The 18,157-nt window shown below is 38.7% G+C and overlaps 1 protein-coding gene across 2 annotated transcripts in view; it reads right to left on the bottom strand.

Moving 5' to 3' along the window:
* Positions 1-1,376: 1,376 nt before the first annotated feature.
* The window catches only part of RABGAP1 (RAB GTPase activating protein 1), a 60,868-nt gene continuing 44,087 nt past the window's right edge, over positions 1,377-18,157 (bottom strand). For both annotated transcript variants that reach the window (XM_031601958.2, XM_090121578.1), the window contains exons 14-26: positions 18,044-18,157; positions 17,055-17,129; positions 14,760-14,885; positions 14,046-14,189; positions 12,402-12,443; positions 11,925-12,053; positions 9,493-9,585; positions 8,811-8,921; positions 6,038-6,142; positions 5,481-5,564; positions 4,610-4,681; positions 3,910-4,107; positions 1,377-3,108 (exon numbers count right to left, since the gene is read on the bottom strand). In XM_031601958.2, coding sequence (XP_031457818.1) covers positions 2,986-3,108; positions 3,910-4,107; positions 4,610-4,681; positions 5,481-5,564; positions 6,038-6,142; positions 8,811-8,921; positions 9,493-9,585; positions 11,925-12,053; positions 12,402-12,443; positions 14,046-14,189; positions 14,760-14,885; positions 17,055-17,129; positions 18,044-18,157 — 1,416 coding nt within the window. In that variant the 3' untranslated portion in view covers positions 1,377-2,985. The remainder of the gene's footprint in view (positions 3,109-3,909; positions 4,108-4,609; positions 4,682-5,480; positions 5,565-6,037; positions 6,143-8,810; positions 8,922-9,492; positions 9,586-11,924; positions 12,054-12,401; positions 12,444-14,045; positions 14,190-14,759; positions 14,886-17,054; positions 17,130-18,043) is intronic.

The raw sequence follows: 18,157 nt of genomic DNA, 5'->3' as shown, positions 1-18,157 counted from the left end.
AAAAATGCTAACAAACATACTCATTCTTCTTTGCTTACAGATCTGTAATATACTCCTGCCTATAGCAACTTTGAGTCAATGTGATTTATGGGTTTTTTTTTTCACCTTGCTCATTCAAAGGCTTGAGTATCTGCAAATTCATCTTTCTCATCTTAAAAATGATCTGCTTCCTTGTATTTCACGTGTAATTGAGCTTCAAAAGACATGCCTCTCAGCAGACGACCTGTTTTGCTTAGTTGCAGATATCTTAGATGGAGTCAGATTTGAATTATGCTGGTAATACTTACTTGTGAGTAATGTCTTTCAGAAAGATATCTAAAATAATTCACAACTGGAAACTGACCACAAAATATTTCTTAAAAAATGTTATAAAGCAATTCACTTTTCATTACGTTTGTTCCACCACCACACTGAAATGATGAGTGTACACAGCACAAAGTTTTGAGGTAATGTTTACTTAGTGGAACAAAGCAGCTTTTCCTTTTTTTAAGCAGCACATTTTTGGGGCAAAGTGGAAACCACACACCGTTTCCCACTCCCTTTGGGAAAGACAAATGGACAAATGAACTGCTTTGGTTGTTTCTTCTCCCTCTCCCAGCTTTCCTTTGTTTGCCTTCAAACTTTCTCCAAAAGGTGTAATTATTGAGAAACTGCAGAGCTGAAATTACCAAGGTACCCCAGTCTGTGAAAGACAAAGCAGTAAAAACTACACACAGCCTCATAATGCCATTCTCTTGCAGCAAAAGTATGGGTAGAAAAATGACAGCGTGATAACAGCCTCCCAGAGTAGGGCTGCTTTCAGAGTCACCTTTAGTCACTTCGGTGACAAAAATACATTTTTACTCCTTGTTATCTCTTTGCAGAACACACGCAGTTAGGAGAGCCTGATCTGCACTGTGACCCAATTAGTGCATTCATCCAGTTGCACAGCTAAACCCTAGTTCAGCTATGACTAGAAGATTCTAGTGAAGATGACGTGAACAACACTTCACCCCACAGAATTTTTATGTTACTGATGATGATAAGTAGAGCTAGGCTACATTTATTTTGCAGATCCAAGCAGAATTTGGAGGGTCATGGAAAAAAATGTTCTAAATTGGACATATTTGAGAAATACTGAGTCACAAGCCTCAAGCTGCACAAGGTCATTTTAGCAGTTTCTTTTTTCAAAGCAAAACCTACATTTTATTATATAAAGCAATGTTGGCAACACCAAGAATATGAAGTCTTTTTTAGCAAAGTCCTTTGCAGCACAAATATAGTTTTGGTCTGACAGAAGCTTGCAGATCCTAACGCTTCTATTTTAGGAAGAGAATTGGTTTTGTATTGCAAAATATTTAATGAATTTGTTAAAATGAAATGAAACAAGGAAGTAGTTATACAATTTTACTTGTTTATATTTCAATTCATAAAGTATACACACTGCAACTATGCTACCACAATGTCCACGCATTTAATATTGATGGAGTTACAAGTTTTGTTTTGTTTTTGGTATTAAACAATAGAGATAATGTATGCAGTTAAGGAAAAAAAGCTTGGACATAGCATGTTCTATTCTGTAGTTACAGAGTACATTAGCTAGCATTAGTACAGTAAACAAGAAAAAGGTAGAAATACAAAATAAACCAAATATCTTTATATACAAACCAGTGCCTCTTATTGTTACCAGCTTATACTCACACTGCACACGAAATTTATCCACTGATGCAATAGATACTTCAGCATAACACAAACCATTATAAATTAAAAAAAAAAAAAAAATACAAGGTGCAAAACTCCATTCTACAGCTTTCTGGTGAGAACTCAGACAATCCAAAGAATAAGCAATCCAAGCATGTTTAGCACCTATTAGTGCAACTGCATCGAGCATGGAAAATGACCTACACAACCTCTGAACGTGTTACCAGGGAAGCCAGTTGGACAGCTATAGATGCTCGCAGCTACACTCATGCAGTGATTTTTGCCTCATATATATCTCAGTTTATTGTTTCTTTGTCCCATTCATACCTATGTGCAAAACTAAATCCTGGAAGCTTTCTCAGAGCTTCACAGAAGGCCTGCTACAGGCGGGTAAAAACAACGAAAGAACAAAACAAAAGTGACAAAAAAACAAACAAAAAGACTCAATTAAATGTCAGACCATCCACATAAGTCGTCCTTGTTAGCTGGGGATTTTAACGCTGTTGATATGTGGATCAAACAATATGACACAGAAGTGAAACGGAACTTTGCCAAGAATTCTGATTATTCTCGTCTAGCATTTAGACAAGGCCCTGAACCTCAAGTTGCAAATTTGTTTGGCAAATGCCAGAAAAAAAAAAAAAAAGCTCAGAGTTGCATAGAATTGATTAGTAACAGAAAGAAATGCCAAACAGAGATGGATGCTGCATCTAACTAAAACAAAGTGGGGCTGCGCTGACAGGAATGCTGAAATCATCCCCATTCAAAAACAAAACTTCACCTCCTACTCTCTATATCCTACCTCTGGGGACTGCTTTCTGGCACTGATGTAGTTCTTGGTAGTTGTCTTTTTTTTCTTCTTTTTTTTTGTTTTGTTTTTCTTTTTTTTTTCCTCTTTTTTTTTTTTTTTAATTCCATTAGTGACACTTTTCCTTTCAAATAAAATATTAAAAAAGGTTATAACTGTAAAAAAACCTATCATATGTAAACTTAACAATTAGGGTTTGGTAAGTTCTCGTACCTAGTCTGTGAAAAGCCTCCAGCCAGACCGCAGAATGGAGTGTTTCTCTGAAGAGCTTCAATCTAGCTACATCACCTGTTAAATATCAGTAGTATGAAGATCCCATGTCTAGCAATAAAGCCATTTTTGTGTTTCCATCCTTTTTATCACTGACCTATTGAAATCCCAACATGCTGTATTTCTATTGTATTTACATTCTGGTCCTCTCATGTCACAGAATTAAACATCTGGCCAAGGAAGGCAACAAAAGGTGTTGTGTTAAGAAGGTGTGTTTGACAGAACTTTCAACAAGTCTCTTTTCCTTGGACTCCAGTCACTGTTTTTATAGAGCTTATTGTTCTGTTGAACCATGTTTTCTTTGCAGCTTGTACTTCATTCAATGCAAGACCCAAATGGTGTTCCAAATCCTGCAAACAGAAAAGTGATTTCTTTTACTTGGTATGTATTCACAGCACAACATTACAGGAGTTGAACTAAGAAGTCCGTAGGACATCTACAATTTCTCAGCTACCACAGAAGTGAGTCTCACATAACTTAGAAGTAGCACAACAGGCAAAGAAAGAAAGAAAAAGAAAAAAGCTTCGAACTCCAAAGCAAGCCCGTATCACTGCCCATAGTGAAGCATTCAGCTTCCTTTAGTACATGCAAGGCCTTTAATTCTTTCCTATTTGAGAAGGAGGTATTCCCATAGGAAGTAGACTTCCTACAAACTAACTTTTAAGTTTCTGGGGAGAAGCACTGACATTGCATTTTTGGGCTCAAAGAACAACGTTGTCATATTTTTCATAAATACCTCAAATACCTGGAGTGCTTTCCAGTCATGTTTTAAGAAACACGTCTAACATTTGTCACATGTTAGCTGTTCATTTAATGTCGACTGTGAGATAAAGAATTGCATGATTCAGTACTTTGTCAGAATTTGGATTTCTTCCAAGAAGTTGCAGAATATCAGTAAATACTGCACTGCAGCCACACAGATGTCTGGAAGTTGTAAGGAGCTGGTTGGTAAATACAGTTCACGTAATTTGAATTATTTTATCTGCATACACTAAGTTTCAGACCCAATGTTTGGTTAAATAAGTCAGACAGGAAATAGCGAGTTGCAGTTTCAACCAACAGGATCTGTTCCAAACCCTCTACAACAAACACATTTTTCTAGGAATGCAGACACACCACATACACTACAGAATGAACCCCCAAAGTATTACCTGTATTTTACATTCTGCTTCCACAAGCTGCAGTTTGGTCTGGGCCAGCTCAAGCTCCATCTCCCTCAGCTGGTTTTTCAGCGTTTCCTTCTCCTCATCCGTGTCATCATCTGAACCATCCTTGGCTGAGCTTGCAACCTTCACACGGCCTTCTTTGTTGAAGAACTCCCGGCAGTGTTCACAGTCATCCACTTTTTGCTAGAGCAAATACCTGATTGTGAATGCTTGCACCAGAGTGCTGACCACAGCCTTTCCCTGCCTCTGCTCTGGCAGCACAGCACAATGTGAGAGGGACTGCTAATGATCTGCAAAGTCTGAACTGCCAGGGAGCGCAGCCAAGCAGGAGCTCCAGCCGCCCCCAGGTCTGTGGACTCTAGAAACACTGCTGTACTTTTGGTAAAACTGGCTGAGATAATGGGCTATGTAAAAGACAGCCAAAAAATCTCGTCCAGAAGAAAATAAGACCCCCTCTGAACAATTAAAACATGTTACTGCCAAGCATGAGAATGTAGGCAATACAACAAGGGAGAGATGAACACCATCCATCCCTCCTACAAGACTTCCTCCTCATGATCTATCCAAAACTGTAAGTCAAGAAGGAATGCTCTTTCAACCATCATTTTTGCGATGACTAATTATGTGCTTTCTGTTATGATTTTGCTTAGAGATTTAAATGTTGTAGACTGATTCTATCTCTTACCCGTATTTTTTCAATTTCAGCTTTATTTGCTGTTTGTTGCTTTTCCAGTCTCTCACTCAGCTGGGAACAAATCTGAAAAGCAAAGTTATGTACCAGACTATTTAGAAATGTAAATTTTATCCCAGATGAATGCTAAAGCATAAATAAATGCTACAGGAATATTAACATGGACAGTTTTATGGCTCTGAGAAAATCAGGAAAACTGGGATACTACATTAAGTTATGTCATTCTATACATATTCTTCTATGTCTATAGGAAGCAGTCACATAAGTTTGGTCTTGCTAAAGGAATCCAAAACAGTTAGGGAAAGCACGAGTCCTTTGGGATAAAGGCACCAGCCACGACCCCAAAAGTAGCAGTGCTTTTTATTTTGTTTTTTTTTTGTTTATTTGTTCGTTTGTTTTAAGCCAGTTCCTCAAGACCTGTGTGACTTAAGAACATTTTGAAAGTTCCCATTAAAGAGATTTATCAGCTTACTCCTTTGATACCTGATGATCAGGTGCTTGAATTCCAAAGTAAAACCTCTAAAATGAAAAAGGCATCTTTCTCTCTTCCTACATGCAATTACCATCTGATGGAAGAACTGAAGATGGAAGAGCTTTCGCAATGAAGTAAAATTGAGATATACAAGAGCCCATATGAACAATGCTGGGCTGTCACTGAGGCCGTGAAACTGGTGATCTATCAACACTGATGTTAGGAGTAAACAGAGCTGGCCAGCAAGATCTCAGCAAAATATAAAGCAAAACCAAGTGCCAGCTTTCTGCTTAAAATAGCTAAAATGTCTCCTCAAAGGAATGACACAAATCTCCCAGAATGCCTGAGACTGCGATTTGACTGCAGAACATGTAATCATTAAGTTGTGCTTACCTGTTTGTAGTCACCAATTATAGAGCTGTTCTTTTTGATCTCTGACTCAGCTTTATCTAATTCCCTACGACACATTTCCTTCAGCTGTAGAAAAAAAAAGTAAAAAGTTTATATATTTGTACTATCTGAGAAATAAACATATGGTATTTCCTCCTTGTCCTTAACCTCAGTGCCTTTTGCACGACTTTTGCAAGACTTACAGGGAACAAAGGTCTATCTCAGCTACATGCAAACAGGGAAAAGCTGGACTTCGGGTGGCTCTCTTTGCTAGAAAATTTAGTTTAGAGAAGGAAGTATTAAATGTACTGACAGCTTAAGTTCTGTCCTGCCTCTTTGTGCAGCTATCTCTGGCGCAGTCTGTGCCTTCACAATTTCAAGTAAAAAATTCACTATCCTGTGAAGCACCTGACAGGAAAGAATTCTGTTTTGCTGATGCTCTTTACACTACAGAGGAGGCACAAGCAGGACTTAGAACATTAAGCTCTTCCTACACTTGTCACTTTTTTTCCCCTATCTGCACTGCACAGAAATCTGAAAATGACAGAAGTGCCCCTAACCTGAGCTGATTCTTCTTCCAGGCGCCTCTTTTCTTCTTCTGCATCAATCAATTTCTGCTTGGTCATTAGCAATTCCTTATTCAGAGCATCTGCCTTTTCCTCTGCCTGCAACACAGAGCAAAGTACAGCACTGAAGAGAAGCTTCTTTACTGTGTGAATGCTGGTAGGCAGCCATGGGTGGAAACTCCAGTAGGACACAGCCAAGAGCACTGTCCTTTCATTCTTATTAAAAGAAGTCTCTTCATTGTTACTAATAAAAGTAATATTAGGAAAACTATTTTTCTGAAAAATAACATCTACAATTCAAATTTGTAATGAAAACGGAATTCATTAAAAATGTTTCTGGAACATTAAGAAACTCCTTCATGATGCCTACCAACAGATGTAATACCATCTTTACTGTGTCAGGTTCCTCTTTTAAGAAAAGAGATGTCCCACCAGAAAGCACACAATCCTTTCTTTCTACTTTTTTTTTTTTTTTTTTTTTTTTTTTTTAAGAATAAAGGTGCATAGCTGTAAAATCTTGGGCTGTTCATAAGCTGCTTTGCAAAGTAAGACTGCTTTTCCTGTCTTATACACAGCAATTCAGTACTTCCCAATAGGTGTATGAATTCAACATAAAAATAGATCAATAACTCAACTGATATATAGAATGTTCAGAAAGTAGCTGTACCATTTCCCTTCAAAGGAAGAAAATCAAACAGTGAATTTTAGTCCCTTAAAGTCCTGCTGATCCTTTAAAACAGATGGCAAAGGCAAAGAGAACATCTTTTCATTATACATGGTTTTTAAGCTGTTTTAAAGTTAAAGGAAACTGGGATATGGGAGTCTAGCAATAGCAGAAAAATGAAGCCTATTTTCTGGCCTAGTGCAAAGGTTATTAAGGAAATTCTTGTATTTCCAAATGCTTTACTTTGATCTCTTAGGCTGCAGGATTTCAGAGACACTATGAAATTATTAGAAAAGGTGTATTAAGCAATCTCCTTTGGTACTTTTCTTTCAGGACGTCTGGCTAGTAGAATGAAACTTACCATTGCAGCTTCCAATTAGAAGAATTAATCAGAGTCCTAACATAGGATCAAACCTACCTATCTCCTCCTGGGGGATAACCTGAATGCTACCAACATCGTTTACCACCTTTGAAGGCATGAGTGTTACAAATCCACTGGTGTATCTCAAAGACTTTACTTAGTTTTTTTCCTCTCTTAGCTACCTATTTAAAGGAATAAAAGCACTACTGGTTTATATGGGCTAGAGCAGCCCCAAACAACAGTTAATAGCAGATACAAAAACTTCTGCAGTACTTTTTTTTGTTTTGTTTTGTTTTACTGCAGTCCACCATCTGAGAGCAACCAGTGGGCATTCTGCACAGCCTTCTGGGAGCTATCTCCAACACAGTGAAAAAGCATAGGTAATAGGAAGTGAACATAACAATGCTTTTTGAAAACCCTGCATGGAACATACTTCTATGTTTCACACATTTTTAACGTTATAGAGCAGTAGATATAACAAACCTGAAAGTCATAAAACAAACTTCATTAAAAGCAACTTCATCCATTAGCATCACCATTTACAAGGAGTATGTTTCCAACAGCCAGTTTCCAGGAGACCATGGGAAACCTTGTGTTCTCTGGAAGTAGATAAGCTGAAACATTTTTAAGCCTGTCAACTCCTGCACAACACGATTTTTAAAGCTATTTTTCTTTCAGATTTCGAAAACGCCCTTATCTTGGTACACAATGAGAATACCAAACGTAAGGACTTGAACTTTTTTCCTCATCTCCCCAGGCAGATGGACTAAATGTGGCCCAGCCTATGAGGTGCATTACAGATGCCAGTGCCTTTGCATGTAACGTGAAAAAGTATATCCTAAAAAAATCTCCAAGACATGACTATGTAATGAAGGGAATGAAGAGCAAGCTTAAAAAAATCACTACAAAAAAGCAAATCTGAAACCTCTTTCTGAGTGCTCTGTTGATATGGAAAACAACCAATGATGATCAGTTCATGTGGGCAGATTTCAACAAGCCAAACCCTTTTCTAAAATTGCCTAATAGGTATCTGAGGATCTGATCCCACTGAGAGACAGACAGACTCAGACTTTCAAATTTATTAGGTACCAAAAGCCTGTCTCCTTTGAGCTCATACTCATCTGAACACCAGTTGAAGAAAAACAAAATACAGAATCCATGCTATTATTTTTGTAACAATTTGAAGACTTGACTTAGCTCCTGCTATACTTTCGTTCAATATACATAGAGTTACAAGAAAGTAACTAATCAAGTCCAAGCTTAGAACCTCTCTTCTCTCTCCAGTCTGAATGCTTTTCAGAAGATTCCATATTTCAGATGCTGTCCTGTTTGCTGTGGGTATCTGACACAGGTCTATATAACATTATTCTGCAGTATGGGCATGGAGGAAAGCATCCTAACTGACCCACATCAACTGTACCACATTTTGCAGCATATCAGATACTCTGTAATGGTGCTTCTTCACACCACGTAATCATGATGACGTGCATCTGATCAACCTGTTGTCCTGACAATACTACAAGTAGCCCAGTAGTCTCATAAAAAAAACAAAGACAATTCCTAATCCTAGAGGCAAGACACAAATGAAAATACATTCCACAAGGAACAAGATTTATCACCCCGTCAGCTGAAAATTAAACATTACAAAGTATGAAAACACTCTGCGATACCCATAATGAGAGGAGTCACTAGAAATTAGCCCTAGTACTTTGTCTCTACTACAGAGCATAAAAACATCTTACATTGTCCAAATCTTTCCGCAGAGCAATCTTGCTGGTCACCAGTTCGTGTGCAAGGTCATCATTTTCTTGCTCAAGCCTCATGTTTGCTTCTTGTAGACGCCGGTTCTCACGCTAAGGGCAGACAAAAAAGTCAAGAAAAAGGTTTTGCTAGGTGTTTGTCTATAAAACACAGCACTCTGTGCCTGAATGCCAATGTCCAGCTTACATCTCAAACACTGAAAGACAACTCCAGCTGCATGAAATTCAATGAGGACAGGAGCTGCTAGCCATATAGTAAATACAAAATAAAGCAAATTAAATATTAGCCTTGAGAAGAAACCCCACATCATCTATTACTAGTTGAGATGGTGAAATGTTTTTGAAGAATGCAGTGGTAGGAGTGGCACTCTGCCATCAACATCCTACCAAGAGGTTCCTACAAACACTCATTTCCTAATGGCTGAAAATAAAATTTTCATGCCAGAAAAACGTGAGAGTGGATGTACTGGGAAAGCCACTCTATATTCTCTTACAATTCCCATCACATAGACGGATGTTAAAGTTTACATAATACTCTTCAGCTTAACACATGTAAGTGGATGTATGTGTACATGTACTTGTCAGAAGACAAAACAGCTTAAAAAAAAAAAAACACTCCTGCAGGTACTGCATGTTAAATCAGATTACAGTAGGTAAGCATTACCTCGAATCTTTCTATTGGATCCTCCTGCTGAGCTTGCTGCTCTCTCATGGTATGATATTCCTTTTCATATTTCTTCAACTTCTTCTGGCTAATCTAAATTAAAGCAGCCTATTAGTTCCTGTCCAGAACATCAATAAAAAGATACACAATTCACAAAGGGTTATGCTATGAGCTTTGGGCAACTCCTATCTTCTCTAAAACACAGTTAACAATCTTTTCTTGAATGTCAAACCTTTGGATATGGTCAAAAAATCTATTTCACTCTATATAATCACAAAAGTATCCCTATCTCTTATCCTTTTGTGAAATATAGAAAAGTGTTAGAAGGGGATTCCCAAGAGCATCCTACCTGAGTTCTCCTTGGTACTTACAGCTCTTTGATACCCAGAATATTACAGTAGCTTAGCAAAACTGAATCTCTTGAAACCCACCATACATGTTTAATTTCTGACCTAACATAATGCTGAGGTTTCTTCAGCTGCTTTTTTAGCAGTAACATTTACCATCATGTTGAAGTGTTTACTCTAAAAGAACCTACAGATGCAAAAGCAGTTTTCCCATCTCTAAAAAGGGGAAGAAACGTAGATTAAATTCAGTATTTTGTGCAGTGTTCAAGAGAACAGAGAACACACAAGAACTGCATCCTTACCAGCACCCTCCCTGGTGTCAGCTACTGGGTGTGCAATGTGCTGCAGGAGTTTAGTGACAATATGTGCTAAAACCACTAACAGCATTTCACATGCAAAGCAGTACACACCAAATTAAATCACCAGTAATAAAAGCTGCTGAATCCTTATTGTTATTTCAATAAACCAAATAATATGAAGTTATGGGAATGTTTTCCTCTTAAAAAATATTTTGTCTGAGAAACAAATTTGGTATGCATAAATGACAGACAGTGGAAAACCTGCTTCAGTTTCTCTTATGTTTGTTTCTTGTCATTAACAATCTCACTCGGAACGAGCTGCAGAAAACTGGTAGATAGGCTCCCCCTAGTGAGAACTGCACAGAAACATTCAGTTGAGTCTTTTCAGAGAAGCCAGCCCATGTACCTGGAGTGGGTCCAGCCCTATTACAGCTGCAGCAGCGATCCTTAATCAGCAGCCCAGAGTATTAACCCCTTACTTACAATACAGCCTGTAACTTCAGTAGATTATTTCACTGCTCTGCTCCTGCTGAACTGCGCTGTTGGGTTTCATACACCAAATCTCAAGCTATGTAAAGGTTATTTTGAAAGGAGAGGAAGCCACACTGCCAGTCAGACAGGAGTGCATTAAACTAGTGTTGCCCGTGGATACTAATAATGAGGTGATCATGAGAACATTTACTATTGTCACCAGTTCTTGATACTGGAGCCCTAGCAGGATCCATGCTCAAGGAGTCAGCAAGGCCTTTGGGCCTCCATGGTGACAGGAGGCAGAAATAAATACTGAAATCAGTATTTCAAGGGCAGAGAACACTAAAGACTGACTTTAAGAAACTACTGCTGTCTCGAGCTCATCATTTACTGACCTCCTTTTCAGCAGAATGCTGTTGTAATCACAATGCCTTAGCTAGGCCACTTCTCCCTTCCTATAAATGATTTATTTTGACATCAGGCCCTTTTCTGCTCAAAAGCGCTTCCAGATACAAAGCTGGAGATTTCTACTGACAGCGAAGGACTTATATTTTAGGTCAAAGAAAGCAATTATGTGCAATGTCCAATCAGAGGCAACACAGCACCTGTGCACAGCCCAGTAACACAGTTTGCATTTTCTCCATAAACTTCCATTTAACCCTCTGAAAACACTCAGCACTCAGGGAAGCAGTGCACGGCCTTCACTGTTTGCTTTAACTACCTCACACAGCACTGGGAATGAAGGGAGACTTGGCAGAATGAGAAGAAAAACAAATTATCTGGAAACATGAAAGGCAAATGCAGTCATTATACTTCGTCTTGACCAGATATGCACAGAATGTCTGATCTGTGGCTACTCTTCAGTGATTGGATGTTTATATAGCTTGCTTGCTTCTTGATTACTTCCTAATTTCTACACTGGTGTCATAAGAAATGCCTGAGTTCTATGGAGAATACCACTGTGCATACTGCTAGTACCCACAGTGCCATGGAAGTTCATGTACGAGGAAGATTGTAATTATGCACTGATGCTACAGGAGAATTATTCTAGTGAGTTTGAAGAAGAAAAAAAAAAATTGAACCTACCAGTATATCTGACCAAAAGCTACTAACTTTGTAACATTTGGTTGAAATTCCATTTTAAGGGTTTGTTCTAATGTGTTGATATAAAGAGCATGTGACTGTATTTGAGACACAGGGGTTAGCGAGGAACAAACATAACTCCCAGTGCCCCAAACTAAAAAAACTTCACTGTGTACCTCAGAAATTGTACCCACTGAAGATATGCTCACAGTTGCTATTGCCACATCTTTACCTTCATGTTACAGGCTAACTCCATCAGCTTTTTTGCATTCTCCTCTGAGCGGTATCTCTTGGGGAGCTGAACACGGAAGAATTTTAAAGCTCCTTCGAAGTCAGTCAGTAACAAATCATCCTTGGTAGTCTGCAGACAAGGAAAGAAAAATCAGCAATTGTGAAGCGGATTTTGGACAATTACTGAATTCCCAGAGATAATATAGCAACAGCAGTTCTGTAAAGCTCCCAAGAACTTATCTACTTGTTAACCTTCTGTAAATAGCGTTTGTTTCTATTTCTGCAGCCTTCTATTTCCCTGCCACCCCATCCCCCAAAAGCACTCTGCTGCACTGAGGATGACAGACAACAGCATATGGAATACAGGAAACTCCTAGCTTAAAAAAACATTAAAAATTAACAGGCATCTTAATTTTTGCTACGTGTGCACTATGGCACCATGGTGCAGAAAGCACCGTGTTAAAAGTTGGATACTCACTTTTAATAATCCCAGTGCAACGTTAAAGATAACACTTATTCCCTACAGAGAGAAAAATAATAACAAAATAAGTTAATTTCTTGGTATTTGCAATCCTAGTTTTTAATCTGCTTGCTGGATTTTGTTGTTAGTCTAGTTTCCGCAAGGATGAGAACAAGGATACAAGTGCAAACAGGTACTACATTAAATGACTTCAGTTAGGAAGGTACGTTCACTGGATTGCCATTACTGATAGCAAACCAATATTTCAGCACAGGCTTTACTATCTTAATAGCTCTAAACTCCAAAATGAAGGTGCTGCACTTTATTTTTAAGGACTAGTTGGTCAGCTTAAGATGATTTAATTTTCATACAGCAACTTCTGAAGACACTGAACTCAAATGCAGCAATATATACATGAATATATTAATTTCTGCTATTCAAAAGTTGGGATAATTCTTGTAATAAAAAAAGAAGGTAACTCACTTTAGCACAGAGTCTCACATCATCTACTTTGCCACTGTTTGTTAGAGGTGTGTTACTTAAGCTGCCCAGTTAGTTGTAACAGTCCCTACAGTCAGTAGTAGCATACAACTGCCTGAGGGGTGCCTTCCCTAATCACAGCACACTGCTCATCAGATTTCAAGACTGTCTTTCGTTTCCCATTGAATTTCTTTCCACTCTTATTTTAAAGCAATAAAAAAAATTCAGTGTTCACTAGGAACACGTTTACTATTTGTGAATTTAAAATGTGTTTCTAAACAAATATAACTGATTTTCTAGATACCATCTGCTGCCTTCAATTACATTGGCACATGGACAAAGTAAGCAGCAGATGATAACAGAGAAAGGGTAAAACTGACCAGGAGATTTACGAATGCTGAAACCCTTCAGTGTCCAAAATTTAGACAAACTGTACCACTCCACATAAGCAATTACAGATCTGGTGGAGAATGCAGAATAATGTTAATCAGCCAGTAAAAGTAAATCGTGAGATAACTCATGGATGCTTTGGTACAAAACACGAATTGTTAATATATGCTAATGAGCTCCCAATCAAATTACACTATTTACCAACATGCTACCAAATATGCTGGTTTAAAACATGCATTTCTCCAAATCCTGAAGTAAATAGTTTTGCTTTCTAAATATATGCTGGGAATTATAAAGAGACTCCAAGTCTCCTGGAAAAAGGGCCCCAGGCTTGTGAGATCACCAGCACAGAAATTAGCTGAGCTACTCTACATGGGATGGCCTTTTTGCATCCACATTCTAAAAAAAACAAAACAAAACAAAAAAAAACCAAACAAACCCACAAACATTATCAGAGTGTATAATACAATTTAGTAACAGAAGAAAATTGGAATCTTTCATCCACACTGGTAAATTAATTTACATCCCACGAGCACCGTATGGAATTACATCCACATTAAATAGTACTCTGTGAAATAAGATATTGTAATCATATATATATATATGTATATTCCTACTTCATTTCTTTAAAATGCTGAGAACTCTTCCACTGTAAAAATGTAACACTTCTACATAGAAATAAGAATCATTTGCCTAGCTCTGAAAGAACAGCTGGTAACAAGGATGTGAATCAAGATGGTGAGAAATGGTCAAAAGTTATTAGTAGTGCAAGTCTTCAGTTACAACACCTACCTCACATAAGAGTAAGTCAATAATATGGAAGACCATGTAGAGAGGGAATTTTGCCGTGAACAGTGTAAGGAACCACTGGGAAGCATACATGTGTGCTTCAAGGCTAATGTCCAGAAAGTGGTTATACAGATCAGGAATGTATTCCTAATAATAATAATGGAAAAAGAAAGGAAGAAAGAAAGTTAATTTACACTATCTTGGAGAAGCAGTTGAAATCCCAAAGTGTAACAGGAGTTGGGTAGAACCAAAGTGAGTGCAGAAAGGCAGGTTTCTGCATCCACCCATACCTGACAGAGCAGCTGAAGAGCCTTCCAAGGATGCTGAAGGCTCAGTGCAGATGCTCAGAACACTGTAATAATGCACAATGAGCCAAGTTCCTGAGCTCGCATCCTAGTGAGAAACCCAGGCAGTGCTGTGCTGACCCTGCAAGGGCACTGCAGCTGAATGCAGCGAGGCCCTGCTGGGGCAGTCAGTAGGGGAGCTGCCCCAGGGGGTCGGACGTGTCGGCCTCAAACCCACTGCGCTGCCTGCGGTGGCAGACAGGACCCTGCTCAGCACACTGTATTCTCAGAAAGCCTTCAGTGTGGACAGTCCTCACGCTTCCTCTTTACTAAGAGGCTACAAACACTATTTGTCTGTAAGATAAACAGCTTGTTTTGCTGTTTTGAACTGCAGGTCCTGATCCATTCACTTCACACACGTCTGAGCCCCTACCTGCATGAGGCGCTCCAGCTGATAGAACTTGCAGTGCAAATCTTCAAAATTTTGTTTGAAAAGTTCCCTGAGTCCATAATCAAACATGATTTTGACCAGAACACTGAAAGCTTGCTCTTCAGGCATCTGTGAGAAGAAAGCGTATTTATCACAGAGCATTTAAATCCTTCATAGCAGTTCCATCTGCCCTTACTGTGGTCTCCTCCCTCATACAGAAAGGCCAAGCTGTTACCACTTTTTAACCCACTCGTAGCCAGTTCCAAAGAAGCCAAGAGTACCAACACACAAAATGAGGCCTGCTGTTGGAAACTGCACTTCATTCACATTCAGTGGAATAAACCACTTCCCCGTCACCCAACTAAAAATACATCTTTCAGACATCAAGACCAACGCAGCTTCTTGTCGTATTTGTTACACATCATGCCAGAATCCTACAGACTTTCAACAGCCTAATTCTGTCACCTACGTAACTAAGACAAATGCAGTATCATCAGAGGATGTTAAACAGGATCTTTCTCTTATTTTTAGCTATATATTTACCTTTCTAAATGACATTAATTACATTTCACGCTTATTTTTCAGCTGCCATGAATAAGACAGAGCAGTAATTGCTAACAAAAACTCAATTTATCACAACCCATCACTGGTTTAGGAAAGTTCAATATCCCTTCCCTGCCAAAAACCGAAGATACACTCATCATGGCTTGTCAGTGTTTAGACATTTCTCCCAAACACAAAAATTCAGCTTTCTAAATTTCTATAGTAAAGTCTGACTTCAGGTCAATCACTTCTTCCTATAAAGGCCAGAACACCCACCTCAGTATTCTATTATTAATCTGCAGATGGAGTTTGTTAAAACTGAAAACTTTGCTGACATGCTCTGGGCTGGTAGTGATGGACTCCATTTCTGCAGTGCTTTTCAATATCTGTATTCCCTAGCAGCTGTACTCCAAAGGCTCATTTCAAAGAAACCTATTTGAAATTCAGCCTTTTTATTGCATACTTTATTTCCACAGGCAATACCTAACTGTTAAAGAAAGAATTCTCCATTCTCCACGAGTCTCTCTAATGCAATGGATATTCAAGAAATGGATATAAGACAATAAAAATCAGAAGCACGTATGTTTCAGTTCTCCTATCAGGAAGTATCAGCCTTCTTGATCTGACTCGGTACAGTAATAAAGAATTAATTGGTCATCAAGAAAATGTTTCACCTTACAGTTACAATGAACTAGAAGGTTTTTATGATTAGTCATTTGGCTGATGTTTAAAAAGAACTGAGTTTATGTTATGTTCTGCATCCTCCACTGACTTTACAACATTATGGAAAATGCTCCACGAAGACCAGACTTCTACTGAAAGCTGCAGAGATGCCTTCATACTCAGTTCTCACTGGTAGCAACAGACACTGAGAAACAGCTGGGGAGAAGAAATCTCAGAACACTACAGGGCTTAGGAACTGTTCAGTTGCAACTGCCCCACTTGCAATACACACACTGAGAAAAAGCAGATGTTGTTTTAAAAAAGAATGGTCTATAAATAATTGGTACTGATTCCAAATCCTCTCATATTTCCTAAGCATGAGCAAATCTGAAATTTTTGCTTCTGATTTACAGTAAGCATCAAACTCCCTGGCTTCTGAACACCCAAGCAATTAAAGGATATTACTCTGATGAGGCCTCTTTTACCAATAACATTAAGTTAAAAAAGATATTCTTAACAAAATAAAAAACTATTTTATCCTTCAATAACCTCTAAAACCAAAAAGCACGAAGGCCCATAATACAGGAGCCCAAATAAAGGCAGTGTAATGTTCAAAGCACTAAGAAACTGACATCCCATCAATGTCACAAATACACTACTTCTGTGTATACACAACATATGGTGGTTACCAGCCACACTTCTGACCGATTTCAATAGAAAGGTCTTCTAAAAAACTTAAATCTGACCTTGAAACCCTGTAACAGAAACATTTACAGTTGTCTGATACACAAATTCCATGCCTACTAGTGATCATGAGTACAAGCCTGTAGAGTTTCAATTGGAAGGGGTCCTGAAACAGAAACACAGTGAAATGAACACTGACTGTAGACAAGAGTTGTTATGAACACTACAGTTAGTTTTAAACAATTTACTATTCTGCCTAAAATCACATTATTACTGACCAACATTTAAGTGGATAAGCAGCCTGCGACCCCACTTGTTCAGGAGTTACCAATGTCTGTCCCAGACATGTGGAGCAATATTTAGTCTTAAGCTTAAACAAACTGGAGGAAAAAAAAACACACCACTTACATGTAAAAGCAGCACAGCAGCAAGAAACGATTGGCCTTGACAGTAACCAATCTCTTCATCATAGACAGAATAGGCCTAAAAAAGGAATCCAATTTTTTTTTAATAGCATATCTGAGCTAAACGCACAAAGAAAACAAAATATTGCACTGAACACAGCTCCACGAAATTTTCATGAGGTGTATTGGTGCCACTGGTGTCATTCAGAGGAGAGGATAACCTGTGTGAAACTCAAACCATGACAAACAGCAGCAGCAGCTGGTTACAGTAATGCAGCAAGACTGCTGGAGTCTATTAAGCTACTTATTTGAGAGCTTTTACCCCTAAACAACTTCAGGGATGTTAGGAGGTCATTTGTGGAAGAGAAACACCAGTAACACAGAGAAAGAGCACTAAAAGATTTCAGATTCTTCCTTCATATCTGCATTTTGCCAATGTTTGTCACACTCCGAGCAATTCAGCGACTTCTGTTATAAGACTGAACTGCAGAAGTGTTGGTAAGGGGGCCTGTCACAAACACACACAGGTTTCTATTTCAATCTCTATCCAGCTACACTAAATGGGATGAGCAGCCTTCCTGCTACCACAGGGATGGATCCCATTTCTCTCTCACTGCATTTTAGCCTTTAGCTGAGGATCTGTTGTGCCCCTCTCTCCACATTCCATCTTTGGATACAAGGGGAAAAAATGACAATTTCTAAACTGAAGCACACCTCCTCCCCTCAGCCTTGATCCAGGCTGACACATCTGGAATCATGTGAAGTTTCTGTACTAAACAACTTAGTGCTCGGGAATCCGGAGGGCTTACCACTCCAGAACACCTTCTGAATGGCACTATAACCAGGTAAACAACTGCAGTGAAGAACGAGGCAGAGTCCGCCTCCAAGATACAGTGAACTAATTCTAATATCCACACGTTCTTCTCAGGTAACAAAGATACATCTGTCAATGATTTTAAACATTAGTTACCAGAATAAGAATGTAAAGAATACCTTGCATATTTTGTACAGGGAGTCCTGACCGTCTCCTCCAGTATCTTTAAAATAATCATGAGCAGGAAACGTTCGGTTGATGTCTCGAGTGATAGCACTGTCTTGTGGAGACTC

Source organism: Phasianus colchicus, chromosome 19, assembly GCF_987193195.1.
Source record: "Phasianus colchicus chromosome 19, bPhaCol1.hap1.1, whole genome shotgun sequence".
Taxonomy (NCBI): domain Eukaryota; kingdom Metazoa; phylum Chordata; class Aves; order Galliformes; family Phasianidae; genus Phasianus; species Phasianus colchicus.
The sequence above is the reverse complement of the archived record's forward strand: the minus strand, read 5'-3'. Positions and strand labels throughout refer to the sequence as shown.